This window comes from Corvus brachyrhynchos, unplaced genomic scaffold (genome assembly GCF_000691975.1).
Source record: "Corvus brachyrhynchos isolate BGI_N302 unplaced genomic scaffold, ASM69197v1 scaffold467, whole genome shotgun sequence".
NCBI lineage: Eukaryota > Metazoa > Chordata > Aves > Passeriformes > Corvidae > Corvus > Corvus brachyrhynchos.
This window is the reverse complement of record NW_008239309.1, coordinates 2,916,455-2,940,145: the sequence shown is the minus strand read 5'-3', so window position 1 is coordinate 2,940,145 and position 23,691 is coordinate 2,916,455. Positions and strand designations below refer to the sequence as shown.

Here is a 23,691-nt window from a genome sequence, read left to right as displayed (position 1 = left end):
AGCAGGAAGGGAGAGAGCACATGCAATAGAGATAGACTGTCTTCAAGCTCACCTATCCTTGTAGTTTATCACAGTATCAATGATAGCATTCATTTGTTTAGTCAGTTTGGGTGGATTGGGCGACAACTTCTCTGCAGGGGGTCTGCCTCTTCTTTTCTTTGCTTTCTCTCCATCCTCCTTCCCAGAATCTTTATCCACGTTTCTTCGCCTCTTTCGCTTTTTAAGCCGGACTTCCTCCTCCATTTCTTCCAAATTGCCGTCTTCAATTGCCTGACAACCATATTCAAAAAGTATGATTTTTAAACAAAACAGATATTGCAAAGGGAAATAAAAAACTATATTTAAAAACAGCAATAAAAAACCCCTGCAACTCCATGGGATGCATGTAATTCAATTCAAAATGTTCAGTTTATTTACGAACAAGAGTACAACAAGAAACTGAGTTACTGGCAATCAAAGAGATACTAAATATTAATTTGTCCTAAGGATCCCACTATCATCTAAATACACACGTTATTTATATGAACTTTGAATTCCACACCAAATCAGTTTCACACATAATGGCCTGTGGAATTGTCTCAGTAAGTGTACAACAAACATTAATTTTTTCACATCAGTGTTGGTTCTGGGTTACACAGTTCCATGCAAAACAGATTTAGACACCATATGTTTTCAAACAGGACAGTCCAAATCCTGCTCAGCTCCCAAAGCCAGTTCACACACAGCTCTTTGTGCATACACACAGAATAGACACTTTAGGCAGGAACAACCCATCTTCTCTTCCAAACCTTTTACGCAACCTTTAGATCACCTAAGTGTTAAAATAATCTCTAAAATGTATACTTTTCTTCTAGAATAGTAACCATGAGGTAGGCAGAAGCACTGACAGTACACTGGTTTGTTGTAAACAGCACTCATAATGTGGGATGCAAAAACCTCACCCCAAAACCCAATTCATACACACAGTCACACACAACGAACACTAATTTCAATTGTTTCAATTACCTGGACATACGCTTTTAACCAGACCCAGCAGCTCTATGCAGAGGGATAAAAAAATTGCTACAAAAAACCAAACTATGAATAAAGGGAACCTGTTCACACACACTATCCATGTCATAAAGCAAGAAGCTGAACTTTTTGTGATTTGAGAAAGCCAACAAAAGAAAATAAATAAAAGTACCAGGTCATAAGAGAACTGAAATTAAAAATAAAAAATAAAATAAAATAAAATATAAAAATCTTAAAACTCAAGGCTTTCTGATTAACGCTTTCTCAGAACCTAACTGATGTTGATATTTGTCGCTTTTGCTTCTCAATATTGCCTTGAGTACATGCAAATGCTAATCAATCCTTTCTCGTAGCTGAAAGAGCTCTAATCCTAAGGCAATTACCTTCATTTCTCCACGGCACCAAACATGGCTAATATTTATGATCATGTGAGCATAACAATCAATATAAAAAAGTGATTACAGCCCAGACATAATTTTTCTCAATTGTGTACAAGGTCTCTTCAAAAACGTTTTGTGAACAAAACCTGATGCATAACACAAAATAAGCTGACATGTTTAAAAAACCAGTGGGATTTTGAAATCTGTTTCCTATGCATCCTCCGATGTGCAAATCCACAGACAAACACAAAAGCAGAATCCTGAGAGACAGCCTGAAACTAGGCCTTAATAATCAAAAGACAATTTACATCATGCTTCCACAGCATTCAGATATCTACTACGAAGGAGGCTCGAGATCTGATGAGTTAGGAAGAAAAGAGAAGGGAAAAAAAAATCTGCACACAAATTCATTAATATTCATCTGGCTAAAGCAGGACATGCGCTATAAACCACTGAGACTAATGAAGATTAAGAAAAGGAAATTTCTCTGCATATCTTGGAAGCTAGAAAAGCTAATACTAAATACAGCATGCAAGGCTGTCAACAGTTAATGTCATTGCTCTCCTCAAGCACTCAGTTGTACATTGAAACACGGAGAACACCGACTTTTGATGTGTTACACACCTACACATGCCTGTGATGTAGTTCTACTGAATCTTCAAGACGGCAATGAAAAAGGATATTTACCTTACCACTATCAGCAGGCCGGCTATCGGAAATCACAGTTAGTGGGGATAAAATTAACAAGCCAGCAAAGCAGCGAGCTGCTAGTCTCTTCATCAGCTGATCAGGAAAAAAAAGAGAGCTGGGGAAAGGCTATGTTTTCATATACAAGTAATTTTATTTTACTGAAAATTTAATACTGAAAGGATTGTGGATACTGAAATCTGCTGTTTCATTCTACCTACTACAAGGCCTGACGCCTTCCTCCTTCAGCTGGTTTTAATATTGACAACTACTTATCATATTTCTCCCCTTACTATTCTAGGCATTCAAATTAGATTTTTAGCTGGGCAGTTACGGATTCTTGTTATCATTATAACAATAATAGCACAATCAGACAGTTTCATGTATGATTTTAAAACTGAGACTGGTTGCATGCATTTTAAAGATGCATTCATTACGGAAAACATATTCCTATTCCTCCACAGTGAACAGATCAAGTTTTGGTTACTGAAACCGATACAAAAATCTATTCTGATTTACAATAAATTAGAAAAAAATAAAAACAAACCAAGTCATCATTCTGTTAACTTTGGTAACATTTTGCTGTCCTTCAGAAAACTTCACTTAACTACAACATATTTATATCTTTGCTCACTTGACAGATTTTCTACCACAAAAAAGAAATCACAGTGGTCCTGTCATCACAGAGTTTATTAACATCTCACTTTAGAATTCTGAATAAAATTCTTGCTTAGAGTAGGCAGCATTTTGGAAAATAAATATTACCAAAAAGAAAAGCTAGAAGTGAAAAGTTGGGGTTTTTTTAAATTTTACATATAGCAATGTAGTAAAGACAAATGATAAAAAAAAAGCCCAAGTAAACTAATGTATACTCTTGCACTCTTAAAATTAGTGACTAGCAGGTAGCAAATTAATTCTTAGCAAATTACAAATCTACCATCAAATGTTAAAATTTCTATTTAACCAGTAATATATCAATCAATTACTATATTAAACTTTCAAAATGTGTATGCATGAATGTAAACTCAGACATCCGTCCTTAAGACGTTAGTGACCCCACTCGAAAATCAGTCTGACAATACAAGCAGTATAAAAATGTTGCTACTGTGACTCTTAACATCAGTTCTCAAGGGACAAATATGTATTTTGTATATAAACAATAACATTTAGAACTAAACCTGTATGATTTATTCTGTCTCAAAAGATGGCTTAAAACTGTATCAAATAAATCAGTTATCAGCAGATAGATTAATGCTCTGTGCATATGATCCAAGCGTGTATTAGCAACAACATATTTATTAAGCTAATTTATCTGACTGAGCTCTTTGTTAGAAACGCTTACTATTCTAAGCCTTAAGTGCCACACTGAAGAGAATGCCCTTCCCAACCTTTACCAGTACGATAATGATACAAATCCCAGGCACAAATCTCAAGTTCCTGACAGATGATGGGCTGTGTGAGAGTGCAAAATAACACAGACATCTCCCATGCTCAAATGCCTCTGGATTAGTGAGGTGAACAGCAAGAGAGTCAAGGAAATTGGTACACTAATAAAAATTGAACACTTTCCTTCCCTTAAGGAAACTGGACAAAATAGCGCCCAAAAAGAAGTCTGGACACCTCTTTTTTTTGAAAGACTGCTGTAAGAACTCAATGTCAAATTTTGCAAGTTGTCAGGCATCTCATGAAAGGCAAATATGCCAGTGAAATATGAGGACCCTGTGTTAAGTTCTGTACTGACAAAATGTTCCTGCTTTTCTGACTCATATTGCTGTAACCTAGTCCATGTACACAAAACAATTTCATTTCTAAAGAGGTAAGAGCACACTTACCCATGGATTAAAGAAATCAAAACTGTCTTTCTCCAAAAAGAAGCTTCTACCTCCCAAGAACAAAAGTGTGTTTTTCAGGAGGCAAGCAGAAGTTACTTCTGAGACAGTCTGCCTTCCTATTGCTGCTTGCAATTAGATTTTCACCTTTACTAAAGGAAAATAGCTGTTTTGAGGTGAAAGTATTCTTACGGAATATCGATACAACATTTATACATGAGCACCAAACAGAAACAAAGTAAGGATAAAATGCAAACTGTTTCTTTCCTCCATTTGAAGGACAGGACATTACAGATATATTCTTAACAACTTCTTGAGCACGACATAGCACTGAGACTCAATACCTTTTCAATTCAGAATCACAGATGCAAGTAAGGACTAGGTACTAACAGCTCTGAGTTTTATTTCACAACTGTGTTCTGCAAGACAATAGTTGTGTAGGCCTTACACAGCTAATATGCCTTAAAATAATTTTACAGGAATCATGTAACTCAGGTGTGGTGACAGAATGATCAGTGGAGCTACCCATCGTAAAATCAGCTTTGGTGTCTAAGGCCTGTCTTGTTTAGATGGTAAAACATTGTATTACATAATTATTTTTCCTTTGATTGGAAGTAACTGTAGTATGGTTATGAGAAAATTCAGATATAGTGAAAGCTTTTGGTACTACTCATAGTCTAAGAAACTGGACACACAAAGCAGAAGTGGTAGGGCGCCATGCAGTAAGTCTGCTTGATGCTGTTCAGATGAAACAGGACATGAACACAGGACATGCAAACTCTTCCTGTGTCCCTCTCCAATTTACATTGAGATGAACATTCAGAGAATTGCCACATCCCTTCAAACATGAATGCCCTGTGTCTCTCCAACTTGCAAAGTTGAAAGAAAGCTATTGTAACTAACATTATCATGTGAAGAAATACCCTAACATGCTAATTAAACTCAATACTTCAATAGAAAGCGCATAAAACATAGGTGAACAGAAAAAACATACGACCTTGCCAACTCCCTGAACATAAATACTAACGCAATCACATAAAACTTCCAAAAGAATGAGCTTTTTTGAGAACAACAAATAACTTAACAGGGCCTTTTACTGACTACTGGCCAAAAGGCATTAAGTTTAAGGGCTGTTAAGTACTTAAAACCAAAAAACATGTCAGTAGTGCAGTAATGAACAACAGATGACTGCTTTGCAAAATGAAGTTCACATTTACCATATCAGAAGAGAAGAAAGAAAGAAAAGAACCCCATGGACAGCTAATAATAAACACTGAAAGCCTTAAAATGATACCTACCTACCCTTACCAATTTCTCTCTTCAACATGATCCTTCTTGGAATATTGTATTGATATCCAAGAGAAGTTCTCCTGGTTTTTGGGTTGGGTTTGTTTTTTTTTTTTTGTGCTGTCTTGCTCTATTTGAAATCCTACCATTCTTTATTTTACATTTGTTCTCAGATTAAATCTCACGACCAATGAATAATTCAACTTTCCACACTGCAGTTCACATTCTTAAATAGATCTCTTCAAAATCCAGCTCTTTTGCTTATTTTTTTACCATTAACATTCCTGACATCTGAGACTGCTTCTAATTTCCCCATGCTGGAATTGTTTCTTGGCTCTCTAGAGCAAGTTTCCTTACACTGTACTTTTATCTTCCTATGCAACAACGGGGAGGTCAGTATACAAGATAAAGACTGTGAGGAAGAATGCCATTAACACTTGACAATTAGATGAAACGCCTTAAGATACTCTATCAGTGCAATAATAAATACCTGAAAATAATTATAAAGATTGATGAAGAGTTATTTTAATTCCATTTCCTCTCCTTGTTCGATATTATTGCACTACAGATTTACCAGTCTAGTTTTTCTGGGACTAAACTAAAACACAATATAGACCAGAATCTGTCAAAGGCAAAGAATTAGTTACTACATCCAGTTCTAACTTGCTTTCATAAAAGTACTGTTTTTTCTAAAAACTCAAAATGCAATTATTGCAAAAACAAATCAACTTGTAATACATCTGGTCTTCTCAGATAGGCTGAACTTCCACCAAATACGGTAAATGTAATACGGTAAAAAAACTTCACCCATGTGTTCATCAATCAAGAGTCTGTGTCATCACATCATCGAAACCAGCATCTTTTTAAGAGGCAAGAGAAGACAGACTGTTTACTGTTTTACATTTGAAAATTATTAATACTTGCTTAATTATTTGCACTGAAACTTCAGCTGCCTATATTTAGACATTAAGGAGAACAATAATGTAAATTATAGCTTTTTCCTACATTTTGATTTAAAGACTGGTGTCAAAATGACCTGATATAACCATGCAAGAGTATGAGTTATCTTTAAAGAGAAATGGTTTCAACCAAAGCAACATGCATAATATTAAAAAAAATAGGTATTGACTTAAAATATTAATAGGATCAAAGCTTTTATCTTCAGTGTTTTCTTTTGGGTCTGAGAAAATTGTTTCAGGTCAAATATCCTAATACTTAATCTTGATATAAGGTATCTTAATGCTAAAGCTTCATCTTCAGTATTATTATTATTATGTAAAGCATCATCCAGAGCCAGCACCAGTAAACTCTAAGTTATGACAAACCCCACTGACAAGCACATACAATTTTCTTTTGTTCCAAAGTGAAATCTTACTAATCTCGGTTAAAAAAAAAAATCTGTAACTAGTCTCATTTGTCCCTTCCCCAAAAGGCAAACAGTGATTTTAAATGGAACTCCTCAAACTGATTTTGCACCAATGAGATTTTCAAAAACTTTGGGGAGAGAGAAATTGAAGAGCACAATTAACTACTCGTGATGCCAGGATCCACTGCTTGCCAGCTAAGCGAGCACCTTGAAAGTGCCCCATTAGAGAGAAGGAATTGAGTCATAGAAAGGAACAACTGTATCATGCTGACTATAAAGATACTTTGCTTAACCAATCAGAGCACTGAGAAAATACATACTGTGTCAAGTACCTGAATGTGGAACTACCAAAAAATCATCACTATTCTGTGGTCTATATTTACTCAGCCACACTCTGAGAAGATCTACAGGTCTGTAATTGTCAAGAGAGTTTTCAAAATGTCTTGCTAAGAAGACTTAATTTTAACAACCTCTTGACCAAGCCAACCTCATCAAGGAGCAACAGAACGATGGGGGAGGAATTAAAAAAAATTCTATACCAGAAACTATTGATATCATCTTCTTACTCTTCATTACTGAACTGTTTAGTTGTGGTGGGGTTTTTTGTTTGTGTTTCCCAAATCTTCTTCCCTTCTGTTTCAGAAAACTAGATAAGCTGCTGAAGAATTCCCATCACTTAGAATAATAGCCTGTTTCCGAACACAGGGAAAAACACTCTCCTTCAAGACTGGAGGACAATTTATAACAGACTTGTGAAATATTATGCAGGGAAATTGCCAGATGATAAAGAAACATATTCCAAAAGGGATCTTACAATAGCATTTCTCAAGTACAAGGTATCCTGAGTATTTCAGATTGCCTTCCTATTGTTCAGAACCTTACAGCATATTGATAACACAAAGAATAAGTATCGGTAACAGGCTGCTATTGGAACTAGTTGCAGGTATCTTTGGAGTATGATTAGAAGTAAAATTGAGAGACTGAAGGAGATGTACTGGAAGACTGTAATGAAAAGACTGCAGGCATGTTTCCTGGCTTCAGATTCACAAGCAATCCATCTTGAAGTAAAATCTACCATGATAGAGATGCGTCATTTTTTCCCCTTTATCTGGTTCACTGTGTCAGAGACAAAGATGCTTGTTGCATAGACAAGATTCTGGAGCATTTAGTGACTGGTGTTCTTCAGTGAGAGGAGAGAATGGGAAAGATTTCTCCCTTTTTCAATTTTTATAAGCGTTTTTCTCCCTGTCTTATCGAGAATTCTGATTCAGGAAAGCCTACTACTGGAGTGTAGAGATGTCCGTATTGACAGAAGTATTGAGATAATTGGTACTAGAGTTATGCTTTTTCTTGAACAAATACATTACCTTCTCCAAAACAAGGGGCAAAGAACATTAATTGTATGAGAAAATCACTTTTTCTGATGGGTACCAGGAGGAGGTGGGTGCCAGGGGGGTTGTGATGGGGATTACTTTTCTCATTTTTTCTTAAATTCCTTTAAAATAATAAGCTTGGAATTTAGTCAACACTAAACATGTTTCTGTCCCAGAACAGATGTTCCTTATTTCCCTGGAATCTCAGAGTTTAGAAGAAAAATAGTATCAAGGTTGTAATAGCTTAGCTTGTACTGAGGGTTTTGCTTCCTGAACTTCCTTCTTTGGCCTAAAACAAATCTTTTACTGGAGGGATACATTGTTCTGTTGTTCTTCTGAGATAATTTTTTAATTTCATTTTTAATGATTTGCTAAAATAGTTGATGAATTAATTTAAAGCTTATGAAGAAAGTTTAATTTACTAGTATTTCTGTTAACACCTACATTCCATTCAGGCGCACAGACAAATGTCACAGACGAGGAGGAAATATGCTGCAATGAGGTAATGGAAATACTCATCAATAACAACCCGACCCAAAACCAGTAAGAAAAAGGAATTCAACATTCCAAGGATTTATCATCTCCCACTGTAGCTAAGATGTTGTTTATTTTACAAGGGAGATCATGCATACAAAACCAATCAGAAACACATCTGACCACTAATAAATAGTTACATAGGATGGGTTCTTTTCCAAGTTCTGAGACAAGTATTTACAGTTGCATTTTACCTTGTATTTTGCAAAATATTGTTACTGCTGCAGGTTTCTGGGTAATTCTAAACGATGTTAATTTATCTTTTTTCCCTTGACATTTACCTTTTTATAGACAAGACATTCTTCTGTGGTGGAAAAAGTAGGAAATTTTTACTTTGTAATGTCACCCACTGGCAGACTAGCAGTGTGGATGATGTTTTGCAGCTCATAATGCTAAAAACTAAACATAGACTTCTTCTGTTTGATTTTATTCCTTATGAAAAAATTCTTAAAATTCAATCTAAGAATGGGAATTAATGGATTTTTAAAAATTATTTTTGAAAAAATTTCCAGATGTTCAGCCCTTCTTCATTCAAAAAACTGTCTCCCTTATCTTCTAAGACCCTACTAATTAAATGAGAAAAATACCTGGTATAAAGACAGGGTTTATACCCTCATCAGACCAGCTCTTTGCAAAGAAACTGCAGTCTTGGCTCTTTCCAGGACATTTGCTTCCACTGAACATTGCAAACATTTGCAGCAACAGGCATCTTCTCTATGGTAAAAATAAAATTGACAATTCTAAGCACTGGAAAAAGATAAGAAGACATTACCAACTCTTGTTCTGCAACATACTCAACAGCAGGATACCGTATCTTAGTAGAATGTTTCCCTATAAAGAACAAGATGCCTTTTCTTCCATTATGGAAGCAACATAGGTGACGACTAAAACACAAAGGGATGATTAGTTGATTTCCAGTGTGGAATCACTCGTTTTGAGATAAATCAGTAGTGTTAGAATAAGTGAACTATTTGTCTCTCAAGTAAACAGATATTCAGTGGTGCCTTCTAAATTACTCAGAAAAATAGTAGAAGTTTTCTCTTTTTGATTAACAGACTAACGCAAGGCTTCTAATTTAAAGATGAGCATAAATTTTGTGCCCTGAAACCTAGTGCTCTTAATAATGTAACATGAGAAGCTTATAGTATAAAGCTTAAACTGGCATTTTTATGAATGTCGAAGTAAGCTCAGCTACTGCCAGTAGTCATACCATCAAGTATTTTTCTTCATATGTTCTTCTTCTCTCTTATATTTAAGTATATTCACATACTCTCAAGCAGTTACCTTTTCTTCCAAGTTCAAAATGTGGAACATAACTAAATGGGAGCAAAACTGAGACAAAATCAAAACAAAACCAATAAAGTATGTTGCAAAAAATAAATATGGGAGAAGAAAAAAGTAACGGCTTTCAGAAACCATTTTATTTTAATTATTTTTCAGTAGATGCTCACAGATCTCTTTTAACTACTTATTCACAGAAAACAGATTAAGGATTTTTCCAGTAGCATGGGAAATTTAGTTTAAAGATCTATCATTATTAATGTAAGTACTCTGAGGCAATTAAGAATGGAAAGCACACAGTGCTAAGAGAGCATGAGATGACAGAAATATATGGCAAGACGTTAGAATACTCACTTCCTGTGCCGGCAGAGGAAAAAAAATTGCTTATAGAAATAGACTGTATTTAAATAATAAACAGCAGAAGGTAGCCCTTTATGACAGTTTCAACATAGTTTTTTAGTAACTTAGAAGAATTTGGAGGAAGACTGCATAGAACAAAAATAAGTCAAACTTTGGAAAACTTGCTGAGAAAAGCTAAATTACATGTATCTTTCACGTATTTTATACTAAAACAGTATGTTGTGATGCTAACTTTGAGCAGCGATGCAGTGAGTTCTGTGTCTTCAGGATGCTTCTAAAGGTACAGTTATCTGACTGTGCCAGGAGTCACAGTAGACCTGATCCTTTAATATGCATATTACAACCTAAAAATAAAAATCTAACACGACCAGAATCTGTCTAGAAGGCTTTTTTGTTCTTCTGGGATAAGATGCAATGCAAATCACAGTCTGATGAGAAAAAACTATTACCTAAGCAAACACTAACCAAACAGTACAAGGATTCCTGAAAAGCCAATGACTTACGAGAACATGAAGCTTCTCAACAAAATAATGTATAGTATAGTACAGTACAGTATAGGTGCATATACAAAAAACTAAAGTAAGGCTGTAAACAGCAAGAAAGTTCTTGGTTCTGCATTAGAAACCCAGCTAAAAATGTCAGATGCAACTGAAAAGAATACATAATGAATATACATGGCACCATGATTTGTAACTTGCTAAACATGCCAATTTCAGAGTACGAAACAAAATTACATGGTTGTGGATACTGGAAAGTTTTTGTAGGATTTTTTTTAAGGTTAAAATTTTACTGCTAGAACAAGGAAGTACACTATTGTACTCATCAAGCAGTGTACTTCAGGATGACTCAGGAATGTAACTGCCAGTCACGACATGCCTAAGCTTTGGCTGAATAGTTTTTGAGAAATTCAGTCTGAAACCTCCTTGGTTTTCCATATCTGTTAAGTTAGTACTTCCATACTTATTTATATACAAGAAGAGACAAGTTGCTATCATTTAAGTTGCTATACAAAGTAGTTGCTATAGAAGAAGCAGAGCTCTCCATACATACACCAGTCCATCAGAAGAATTATTTTTGCCTGCATGCATACTGCATGAAAAACATCAGCATAAAGACTCCCATCACCTGCTCAGGTCTGCCTTCAGACGACGCCCTTTTACAATAAAGGTCTCTCAATTTGCCTCTGATGACAAGGCAAAATATTAAATGGCTCCCTTTTCACAGAGTGAATAAATACTTTGGCCACAATATACACTTGGAAAGGTATGAGTAACTTACCCATGTTGCAAACGCAAATCAACATATGAAAATGTATTGTGTTTATTCAAATACTGATTGTTGACAGAAGGTTAGCTACTGCATATCACCTATCACTGTTACTGTAAGTCATGTCAGAAAACATAACAATGCAGTGGACCCAAATATTAAAATGTTTGCTGCTTTTAGTTTCACTGTCATATGCCCCCAACAACAACAATGCTTTAGACTTCTAATGCAGACTTCTGTTCTTGTGGGTTCTGTGAATAGTTGTTTTTGTTTCAGGTTTAGAGTCATAGAATATTCTGAGCTGGAAGAGACCCACAAGGATCATCAAGTCAACTCCTGGCCTTGCACAGGAGCACTGAAGAGTTACACCATGTGCCTGTGAGCATTGTCCAAATGCTTCTTGAACTTTGTCAGGCTTGGTGAGCACTTCCCTGAGGAGCCTGTTCTAGTGCCCAGCCACCCTCTGGGTGAAGAACCTTTTCCTGATACCCAACCTAAACCTCGCCTGACACAGCTTCAGGCCATTCCCTCGGGTCCTGTCACTGGTCTCCACAGAGAAGAGATCAGTGCCTGCCCCTGCTCTTCCTCTCATGAGGAAGTGTAACTGCAGTGAGGTCTCCCCTCTGTCTCCTCCAGGCAGTTGATCTGAATTTTGACCCTCCACATAAAGAGTACTGGCATCTTAACCACAGGGCCTAATTCTTCTCATGAAAAATTTTGCACTTGAAACAGTACTGATACAACAAAACCTGAAACCCAGATTTTAAACTCACAGCTTCCAGGCTATGTAAACTTGGTATACATAAGGTATATATAGACATACATATGGTCAGAGGATATATCTATTTCAAAGAAAATGAAGTTTATTTTAGCCTAATGCTAACAGTACTCCCCACATTTTTAAAAAGTAAGTACTTACATGGCATTACTATTTAATGTTTTCTAGAGCAGAACAGATGTACAATTCCACTTGAAGTTATGTTAATATGTGTTACGGTACTTTACATGTAACACTGTATAGTCAAAATCACAGACTAAAAATAAAAAGAATCCTACGAAAGTATGGCACTGTTTTACTGATAACTAGTCCTCATAAACAGCTGTTCAGATTTCCTGACTTGAAGTCTTTCTCACAAAAAACCCCTATTTATCAAATACTAAAAATTTCTTTACGGAGAATAATCCTGAAATATTGAAGAAGCATTTCAAAGTACTTTTTCAGTTTCCAAAATTAACACTCTCAATCCTGATTCCACATTCTGAGAAAAGACAAAAGAACTTCTGAGAAATTACCCAGTGTAAATCAGGCTCTTTCCTTTATAAACTAACAAAGCCATCCTGCCAAAATAGCGAACGAAAGCTATCAGATAGATGCATTAAAATTCCCTCTCATCCATGAAAAACCAAGAAAACACCCTTTCTGCTTCACTAGTTTTAATTTCACTGCAATGTGAAAGCACCCTTTTTCCCCTTTTCTTAAGTAGATTCTGAATTGAATTTCATGAGAAGGACATGGAAGATATATTCTGTAAGTATACAGAATATAAAAATGGCTTGGTTCAATGAGGCCTTGAAGTCATGTCCAACTTTCTAACCTTTCAAAAAGCAGCTTCCACATGCATAAAACTGATCAGCCTCACATTGAACATCTGAAAATAGTACCTGGGGCACTTTGATGATCGCTGGTCACAAAACAGACAACACCCTAGGATGGTGGACTTTTTGATCTTCCAGTAACAGACTTTTAAATGTGACTTGTTTTCCTGTACAGCTTAACAACTGGATCTGCAATTCAATACTACAGAGCAGGGTTTAGATCAGAATGCAATTTTCTTCAAATGTCCTGCGCAAATACTCACTCGATTGTTAAACAGGTTTAGCAGCAACTCAGGAAACTTTCCAATTGTAACCAAAAATGTTACAGAATAGAAATGAAGAGAGAAAACCAGGGGTACATACATGAACTATGCTCATAAACTATTCACTGACTAAAAACTTTTTTTTCCTCCTTCTAAGAATTTCAGCCTCCAATATAGACTAAAACAGTTACAGACTGTAATGCTAATTTTACAGACAGGTATTCTGTACCTAATGAAGAATACTTGAAGTAGTAAGGCCTGAAGAACAGGCCCTGTGACAAAGCTGACCTCTAGACGAATCTTCCAACCAAATGTTCTATGTATCCACTAATTAGTGAAGTATTATTAGCAATATGATATAGGTATTTATCTTCCCACATTTAGAAACTGGACAAGGCCATATACGGCCTTGTTTGGGGGCGGAGGATCAAAGACAACTTCCTTGGTTCCTCCTTAAGCCCTGGCCAGGCTTTGGGAGAAACCCAATAGGAGAATAAAACCAGATGTTCCTGCATTAGAAGTAATGGTAGCTTGCTTATTATAAAAGCTGGGCTACTCTCACAGCAAAGTTGGAAGCCTCGTTGCCTGCAAAGGCAGACGCACCACATGATTTCTCAGTTACTGGGCATGGTTCTCCAGTCCTTCGCTGTGACACCTTCCCCCAGCCGCTATGTGGATATGGATGAAGGGTGAAGTACGGTAACTGTAATCTTTCATAATCACTTCAGGGATGTTTTTGTAGTAATGACTATGTCATTGCTTAGCTTATCCTTTTGTGATTCTTTGCAGTTTTGCATTACAGTAAGTTACACTATTCGTTAAGTTGATGTCTGTCTCTGACCCTATCCATCAGCAAAACAATACTGTAAAATCAAATTCCACCATCCCAGTTTACAAAAAATATGTCTTAAAATACCTTCCTAGTATTGATTCTGAAGTTAAATACATAGAAGTGAAGCTCTCTCAGAAAACACAAACCTACTTGAAACAAGCTGACCCACTTTATTATCTCTGCTATCGAAAGCTGTTAACAGACTATTAGAGAGTGTGTAAAATCAAAAAGTTATTTAAAGTTCCCGTTGAACAGGAAATAGTTGAAAACACATCCAAAAATTTCCCCGCTAGGCAGTTTGATTTATTATACAACACGACTTTAGTAAACATAAATAAAATTTATGTCATGACTATGTTACATAAACAATATTCACCAGATATTCTGTATGAGTGAAAGCCAGCACTGTGTGTCTTTAAGTAAGATTGACTAATTACAAACCAAATGCATGAATTTCACTCACAATTTCTAGATCAGCAAAACAAGCATGACTTTGCATGTCTGCATGACATAAGTGACACACTGCTGATTTTGTATTCAGCTATGAGTACAGATAATTCAGATATATACCTCAGATAATTTTGTACCCCGGCCAACATATAAAGCTATTTCAAATTAACAGGCACAACTAGGGACTAAAATTTTATTTATGTCACCTAGCCAGCAATTAAATTGCATGAGAAGCTGAAACCAGATGCAACTGTCTTAAGGGTGTTTTACCTACTCAAACAAATCCTCTGTTTCTGGAAGCCTGTCTTAGGCAATCAAGTTCTTAGTAGATGACCCCTCTCAAAAATAATATGCCATGGGAACCAGCGAAGTATTTTGCAGTTCTGTTAGAAGCAGTGCGGGGACAGAATCTGCTAGAGCATGAAATCCTTCCAGAATATAAATGCTTTGTAAGATCAGGAAGCAAACTCCTCCTTCCAGATTTTTTTTTTTAAAGGAAATATGGTTGTCATGCCAACAGTTGGAGAACAGCAGGCTGCAGCGACAGCTAGTGATGAAGCCTGTTTCTGTCTTAAGAGTTTTCCTGGGAGACTGTCAATGAATTACAGGCTGTTCTGAGCAGCAGCACACTCTCACTAAATACTGCCTAAGATTACAGGTTTGGCTTCTGTAATTATTCTGTCCCTTGCTTCCAAACTCAGGCACTTGACCTCCTAGTAAGAACGGAGCTGACATACTTGGTCAGTGTACATGCATGCATACAGACCTTGAGGTGTACTGTCCTTGAGGTCCTGTTGGGATCTGCCACAGCCAGAACTACACTCTCCAGTGCTGCATGTATCAGCAGAGGGTTCAGGGTCTAACTGGAAAGGAGCCAGCACCCATTCCACAGTCAGAGCTGTGGCTGCTGAATGAGGAAAAACTCTTTGGAAAAGAAGAGATCTAGTCAACTCCCCAAGACATAAAAGACACAGCTCAGGACTACATACCAGTATTATGAAACCAACTTACTGATCAGAAATGCAAAGTTTTATTCAGAAAACCCCATGAGAAGATAGCTATAAAAGCTGTAACAGAAGCCACAGCAAGAGAAAAATGTGAGGGGCAACCCTTGCTGCTGGTAAATAAATCTCCTTCTTTTGTAATACCGCAATAAAAATAGACCCATGGTTTGGAAAATGGCATGACACAGAACACAGCTAAAAGGGCATCTTATGAATTAAAATATCACTCTTAATTCAGAACTTGTTGATTATTTTCAGTCAGTTCAACTGACATGAAGTGAAGTAGTTCACGGCATCCAAGTTAGCATGAAACAATTCACTGTTTTCATGTGCTATGTATGACACTATTATAGGTTACAGTGAGGAACCCACAAGATACAAGTGCCTTATAAAGTAGATAGAAGTTTATGCTTATAAACTATCTGCCACTTTTTTTTATGTTTATACAGTTAAGTATTCCCCTGAATATGTTGCACACCATTATTATGACATCTTCCAGAGATGTCATTACCAGAAAAACATATTCTCAAAGACATAAAAGTGATGATGCTGAGAGGGCAATGGGTGTGACAACTCTGTTTCACACACATGGAAAATAAGATAATGAAAAAAACCTTAGAAAACTTTACGTATATTTCATTATCTACCCAATTAGGTAGTTTTATTCTAAACGTGCATAAGCAATGTAACATTATAAATGTAATTCTACTGAAGAGACTGGAAAGTATTAGTAGTTCTTATGCTTCCATTTGTTTCATCACACCCTCAAGTGCACCTGAAAGCATGTTAAGCTATGTATACAGTAAAGTTATATAGTGATTGCAATGCACTGTGAAGCAGTCTGACTTAAGGCAACTTAGCTAATTTGAAAACATGCTTAATCACTCAAGAGAGAAGGGAGAATAATTTCCCTCAACAGAGTAACAAGCCATGGTGAAAAAGGGGTAGTGTATGTACCATCTTGCCTAGCAAGGTTTCTAACTTGGCCTCTGTACCGGTTTGGCCAAATTTAGAAATATATCCTCTGAGAGAAGTCACAACCACCCCTCCCCCACCAGGTTCGGGAAAAAATAAATTTTCCTCGAAGGAAAGTGAAGAAGACAAAACTATTTATTTAACAAACACACGGGAAAGGAAAATAATGTTAAATGGTAAAATCTTTCACTGTGGAGGAAAAACCTGGGAAAGTGTCAGAGTCCTCCCTTTGGTCTCCTCGGAGCTGGGGCTTGGGCCGGGGCCAGGCCCTCTGTGCCCGGTGGAAAGTCCTCCCGATGTGTTCTGATGTTACAGCAATCAAGCAGTCCAGTAGAAAAGGGAGAACATCCAAAATTCCAGAGAAGGAAAAATTCAACTCGCAGTCTCTCTCCAGAGAACAAAGCAGCTGAACCACTGGCCAAAAAAACTGTCCTGGGCGCAGCAAGCCGGGTGCTTCCTCCCTCCCCTGCCGCAGTGGGGAAAACCAATTGCTATCTGTGTGTGACCTTGAACAAGCTGCAAACTGCTTTGCAAAAGTTTTGCTCAGTTTTTTCCTTCCCCCTCTCAGGCTCAGTTTAGAGGCATAGAAAGGCACAGGAATTAATTTCTGGGCATAGGTAGCGATATGGGATACACATCATAAGGTCACCCCAAGACAGCCTCACAAAACAGTCTCAGAAGCAAACAATGGAAACAATTACTACCAAGCATACAGGGACCAGCTCAGAAATCGTTTTCAGAGTAGAACTGTATAGCTTTTTATCAAATTGTGAAAAGTACATTTTATAGTGCTGGCTTTCGCAGATGTGTTGTACATTGCAATGTTGGCTTTGTGGGAGTGGTTCTGTTGTTAAGTGCATTTTAATATTGGTTCTGTGGGAGTGGTTTTGTTGTTATGAGGGGAGGGGGCTGAGTGTTGACTTTCACTGGGGATTGGAGCTATTTTTAACACGAAGGTTGTACTGAGATAGGAGGATTGTTGTAATTGGATAACATCTAACCAATGAGGGAATGGAAACCTCTTGAATGCATAGAACAGTAACAACTACCCTCCACGAAGACAACTACACATGCTCTAAAAAGGCGGGATGGGGGAGGAGCCATGTTAATTAGTTCAAGATGGTTTTAATATGAAAAATGCTTTATAACTATGTAATAAGCTGATGCAATACCCAGGGGCATATAAGGGGGGGTTGCTACTGTTGAGGGTGTGCTATGCAGCCAGCGCTGTTACTTTTTGCCTTGTTGACCTTGTCTCCTATTAAATCTTTCAAAATTTGATTAAAGAGTGAGTTCTATTTCTCATAAAACAGTCCAGCACTTCAGTGTTTTTAGTGTCTTTAGAAAGACAGAATAGAAGGTATGCCTACTAAATCTCAAAAGAACATGAAGGTGACCTGAAGTTCACTCAAGGACAGGCTAAAAATTCAGAGTAATTTTGGTGAAAAAAACTTGGAAATTATTCAACAAGGGCATATGCTAAATCCTCTTAGGAAGCAAAGATCAACTATATGGAACATGATTTTGAAAAGCTAGCAAGGAAGCAGAGCCACAGAAAAAGATTAAGGTCTTATACTGGATCAAAAATTTAACATGAGTCAATACCTTCCATGTTAAAAAATTAATTACTGGACTGTGAGGTGTAAGTAGCATGGAAGTTATGCAAACGAACTCCTTATTCAAATGACACTGGATCTGGAATTCTGATGTCTAGCTTTTGATCAAACTTGTAGAAAGATGTCAGTCACATGTAGAACAACTAGGGGAAATCAGTGAAAACAATCAAGAGATCTAGAAAACAGGAACCAGGGGAAAATATTGCATAAGCAGTCATTATTAACCTTATGAATTTACTCAACTGGGAGACAATTCCTCTATGACACAAAGAAATGTTAAAAAAAAGAGAGGTATCAGGCTGTTCTGCATGAGCAGAGTACTTAGGATGATGTAGTAAGTGTAAAATCCAACAGGAAAAGTGGAATAAAATACAATGAAAAGCTGAACTATTATAAATGACGCAGGACTGGGTGATTCTGCCTGGAGTATGACAGGGACCAGGTGATTTCTTTTAGGCCTGCTATTTTTGACAATAATGCACTCAAAACAAATATTACAGCCAACTCAAGACACAAAACATGAAAGCCAAAGCTAACTTCTATGCTGCCATAGCCAGAGTGTTCCATCATTAAAAGAAGTAGCTTAAAATGACCCTGAGTAGATGTACACTATACTGCAAGCACTTCCACTGTAGGATAGGTAAATGTTCAAGAATCCAGACAGGAATTTATGTTTCTAGATCTTTCTTCTCCACTGACTACTTGAAAACGTCAAGTATAAAACCCCTGTAGTTTCATGGACTTGCATAAATTTACAGCTGGTGTATAATTCAAGCCTCTTCTCCCCTAAGCAACACATCTGGATTAGCTCTTAGTACAGTATTGCACAATGCAGTCTCACAAACATCCCATTTGAAACTAAGTAGGTAAGATTTTTACCTATCTTTAGCAAATTATACACAAAACCTACACTTTATATTCTTGTTGGTATTGTCTGTAATTATTCTACAACAAAACTTTGCCAAACCATGTAAATTAGTTTTGCACTTACAATACTTTCTTTTTAAGTTTTGGAAATCATACTATTATCAAATTTCTGAAAAGCCTTTCCAACAATCATTCCTCACCTCTTTACCATGCTATTGCTACCACACTGAAAAGACACGTGCGCTATTATTAATTGAATGTGTATTTCAAAGAACAGCAAGAGACAAAATCCCACATTTGGTATAAGTTAAGTACAGAAGCTTCACTTTCAGGTCCTAAATTCTTAAATCATTTATCAAATGTTTTGATCTCAGTGGAGCCAATCGATGCTCAAGCCTTGGAAATTAAATAGCCTGAGAGAAAGAAAACTTAAGTGAAAAATTCTGAATCCTTAAAAGGATTAAACACAGGTATTTAAAAATATAATAAGCTTCTGCAGCACAGAATGTTTCAATACGCATTGAGTAATAGTTTTCATGAACATTAAAGAATTCTTCATGTATCTGAAAGCCAACACTTACAAAAGTACCTAAAGATGTAAGACCCATGGAAATAAGAATAGTTCCAGTAGAATGCTATCATAGTCCTGATTCGGCACTTAGTAACACTGATTTAAGTTTCTGCAGTGCAGTTCAAAATATATCTTTAACACAGCAGCAGAAGCTGGATAATGAGGAAATGTTAGGCCTCTCGTGCTCTCCTTGGTGCAGTCTCCAAAATGAAAAGAAAAACCCACCACAAATGAATAAGCTTCAAGTGTAAAAAACAACCAACCAAAAAGTTTCAAGTGTAAAATAAACCAACCAAAAGGTACAACCTACCCGCAGCCACTGTTTCTCTGTGAGAGCATCACTGTAGTCCACATCCCTGCGTTGACGGGATCCTCTTCCAAATATTTTCTCTTCCTCTTCTTCACATGTAAGCCTTTCAACTTCAGCATCATCCTTAATAATCCAGGATGGTAATTCATCCTCCTCCATCAGGCGGGGTTTACGTTTAGGGTTTCTGGCATCCTCCCTGCGACGATCCATGTCCATGCGCTGCAATGGCAATTTGCAAAGGATAAAAAAGTTTTAAAGGCATGTATTAAGTGAACTATGTCAATGCCTACCTACCTAACTACACTTGAAACTTTAAACAAAGTCCTTCACAGGTATCTCCCTTTCATAATACTCCTAAATACTTCTAAAATGCTACTGTAAAAAGAAGAAGCTACACTCAATTGTTCATTTTCAGTCATATTCACTACTACATAACTAGCTTTCACTGAAGGAACCATAGTTCCTTCAACAACACACAGACAAGTGACACAAAGCAGATCACAAGAACACTGCTGTCCCCGTAAGGTTTTACTACTATGTAACTAAAAAGAGTAACTGAAAATACGCTTGTTTTGTGAGCCTGGATAACAGAAGAAAATTTAAAAGTTGGTGTAAGAAACAAAGAATCAAAGCAGCATTAATAAATTCAGAGAAAAGCTTGTTCACACAGAGCCAGAAAGCAAGCCAACATGGTTGAATCCCTGAATTTTTCTGATCTTCCTGCTGTACTAGACAAAAATCAAAACACAAAAACATCAGATAAATTAGGTAAAGTGTTAAGAACATTAGAAGATAATGTTAAGACTTTCAGCTGAAATTTAAATAATTATTCAAGTGTGGTGAACAATTAACTCAGATGTGGATACAGACGATACATTCTCACGATCTACTGTAGACTCATCAGTGAGCTGTTTTATAATCCTCCCGGGGAAGCATCCATCTCTATAAACTATATGCTGACCTGGCTTCCTATGGTCCCAGGAATTGCATCTGCATTTTCTTAAGTACCCGAATCAGGTAATATGAAGAGGCATTTCAAATATGCCTTTTGAAGAGTCATATAGTACTTAACACTCAGTAATAAGCTGCTAAGCAGAGAAAACAAACAGATGGCCACCGACATTTCATTTTTGTATTTGAAAAAAATTATGTAAATAGACAGGCATCAGAACTGGCTATAGCATTTTAAGAGGCTACTGCTTTGGCCACTAAACCTTCATAAAAAATCGTTCTCAATTGTGGGCAAATGTCTCCCTCGTGTACATGATGCTGCAGTTAACACACAATGCCAACTAGATATATCATCATTTTACAACCTTAGCCAAAACACAGACATGCATGAATTCAGAGGTATTATCTCTCCAGAGGGACAGCTGAAACCCAGCCAAATTTAAAAACTGAGGCTTAGTGACGGCACCATTGAATATGCTGAATATTCTCTCATCTTGGCAGTTTTCAAACACAAGCGTTTCTAAAATACTACCTGAGGGAGAGCACCTTACAACTTGTCTTCATCATCTTGCCTTGTGCACTACCTGATTTCTAAACTCGGTGAAAAGCAGAAAGCAAGATGTATGTCTTCAGTCTGTAGGTCCAGTTACATTCATGAAGCAACTATAAATACATGTGGGTATTCCCTATTCCCCATTACTGCAGGCAATAGTGAATCGGCTGTGCAGCCTGTAGTTTTATATAGCAGACTTCCATATTTCACCTTTTAATGAACAACTCATTCAATTTGAATTAATTTCAAAAAGTGTCTCATTCAAGCCAGACATGCAGCTTGGTTTACTGCTAACATGACAATCAGAAAGCTGCACCAAGAGACAGCTCCAATGGGATAAATGAAATAAATTTCTCTATTATTTAGTACAGAACTTGAATGAAGTCAGAGACATCATATTTTAATGACATTAAGTACATGAAGCCAATGCTGAAACTTTGTATTTTTTCGCTGATGAACATGATTCTTTGTCTAAAACAAAGACTGAACACTAAGACAGTATATTATAATAGCTGTTTGCTGATATAAAAGTGCTTGGGAAGGAAAATTAAAGACAATCTCAGTTAATCTGAGATTAGTCAGAGATAAAAACTGACTTTGTTTTCTAAGGATACTACTCAAACCATATTTACATCTGGGGAACCTCTGGTTATATCTTCCCCTATCTTTCCAAAACCTGTGTTTCCAAGAGAGATCCACATTATATAACTACTAAAATAATTGTATGTTCACTGTCCTCACAAAGGCCTAAACGCTAAAAGTAAGTCCTATGCTACCAATACTTAGACCTAAGCAAAGAACTTGAATGCTGGCACACTCAAGGCCTAAAATTTCCAGTATAGAAAAACCACAGAGCACTGCTGTCCTGTGAATTGTGAATGGTTATCTTAGACTTTCCAAACTGTAACTAAAAGACTCCTTGAAAAAAACATCCAAGCCACTCAGCGTAAAAACAGCAATTTATACACTCAGTTCTACTAGTTTGCCATGTTGGATTAAAGGAGATTGACTGTATTAGCACAACTGGAGTTTTGGTACCCATTTGGCCTTCCCTTGAAAGACATTTTTTACATCAAAAATCATGACTTTTTAATGTTTTCTTTACTTAAGTAATGTGAACATAAAAAGCAACCATTTTTTCCCAGAAAAAAAGCACTATTATGAAATGAAAAGAGTTATACAGATCACATAAAACCACTGAGTATTTTCTAAATTTTTTTACTATATGAAGCCTCTAAAAGCCACAGGAACGAAGTCCACCTGTCCACCTTCTTTCTGAACAGTGTATTTAGCTCTACAGCCACATTTCAGGTCCTGTGTCAAACAACACTTCTAACCTGCAAAGTGGCTACAGAAGAGCTTCTCATGGAACTAATCTCTCTTGTTGATTGTTTTGTAACTGCTCACTTCAAGTAAGTAAAATACATGCTTTTACACACCTAAGACTAGTTAAATGAACAAACCCAAACATTTTTTCTTGGGTATTGCAGTCTCCTAAATTCTGATTACATATGCACAACTTTAAAAGGGAATGAGGTGGCACAGAGATCACTACAGTAAGGAGAATACAGACTACCTTCTGCTCTTTATCTGACTATGCAAGACTTGAAATATTGATAAAAAGACAAACAGCTCTGACTACTAGACTTGCTTTTCAGATTTTTCCTTTATAAGAAACAGTTTACAAAAATTAAAACCAATTTTTATATTAACATTTTAAATTATTTCTTAGCCATTAATATTTAACTACACTCTTTTTTTTTTCTGTCTTATAATTTTCAAACCCCCTGCTTTCAAAGCATGTAGTTTTGCCTCTTCAAACTTTTACTACCTACTACCAACTCCTTACTTTCCCTTAAAAACTTCCATGTAGATTAATATGAAACACATAAATTTAGCCCACATAGCTTCATAAATGACTTGGATGCAGGACTTGAAGGGATACTAAGCAAGTATCAGACAATAAAAAATTGGGCAGAGCTGGTGACTCCCTCAAAAGCAAGGAGGGACTGCAGAGAGACCTCAACAAATGAGAGGACCGGGCCATCACCAACCGTATGAACCATATGAAGTTCAAAAAGGAAGAGAGAGATTCTGCTTCTGGGACAGGGAGCCCTGGATGTAAAGGCAGATGGAGGAATGAGATGTGCAGAAAGGGACCTGCGGGTCCTGGTCAATGGCAATTTGAACCCGAGTCAGCAGTGCCTGGCAGCCAGGAGGGCCACCTGTGTCCTGGGGGCATCAGGCACAGCATCACCAGCCGGGCAAGGGAGGGGATTGTCCCGCTCTGCTCTGCTCTGGGGCAGCCTCACCTCCAGTGCTGGGGCAG

The 23,691-nt window shown here is 36.9% G+C and overlaps 1 protein-coding gene across 1 annotated transcript in view; it reads right to left on the bottom strand.

Moving 5' to 3' along the window:
- The window catches only part of SMARCA2 (SWI/SNF related, matrix associated, actin dependent regulator of chromatin, subfamily a, member 2), a 119,227-nt gene that overhangs the window by 19,613 nt on the left and 75,923 nt on the right, over window positions 1-23,691 (bottom strand). The window contains exons 29-31 of the mRNA XM_017740656.1: window positions 19,859-20,077; window positions 14,558-14,566; window positions 53-270 (exon numbers count right to left, since the gene is read on the bottom strand). Of these exons, the coding sequence (XP_017596145.1) occupies window positions 53-270; window positions 14,558-14,566; window positions 19,859-20,077 (446 nt within the window). The remainder of the gene's footprint in view (window positions 1-52; window positions 271-14,557; window positions 14,567-19,858; window positions 20,078-23,691) is intronic.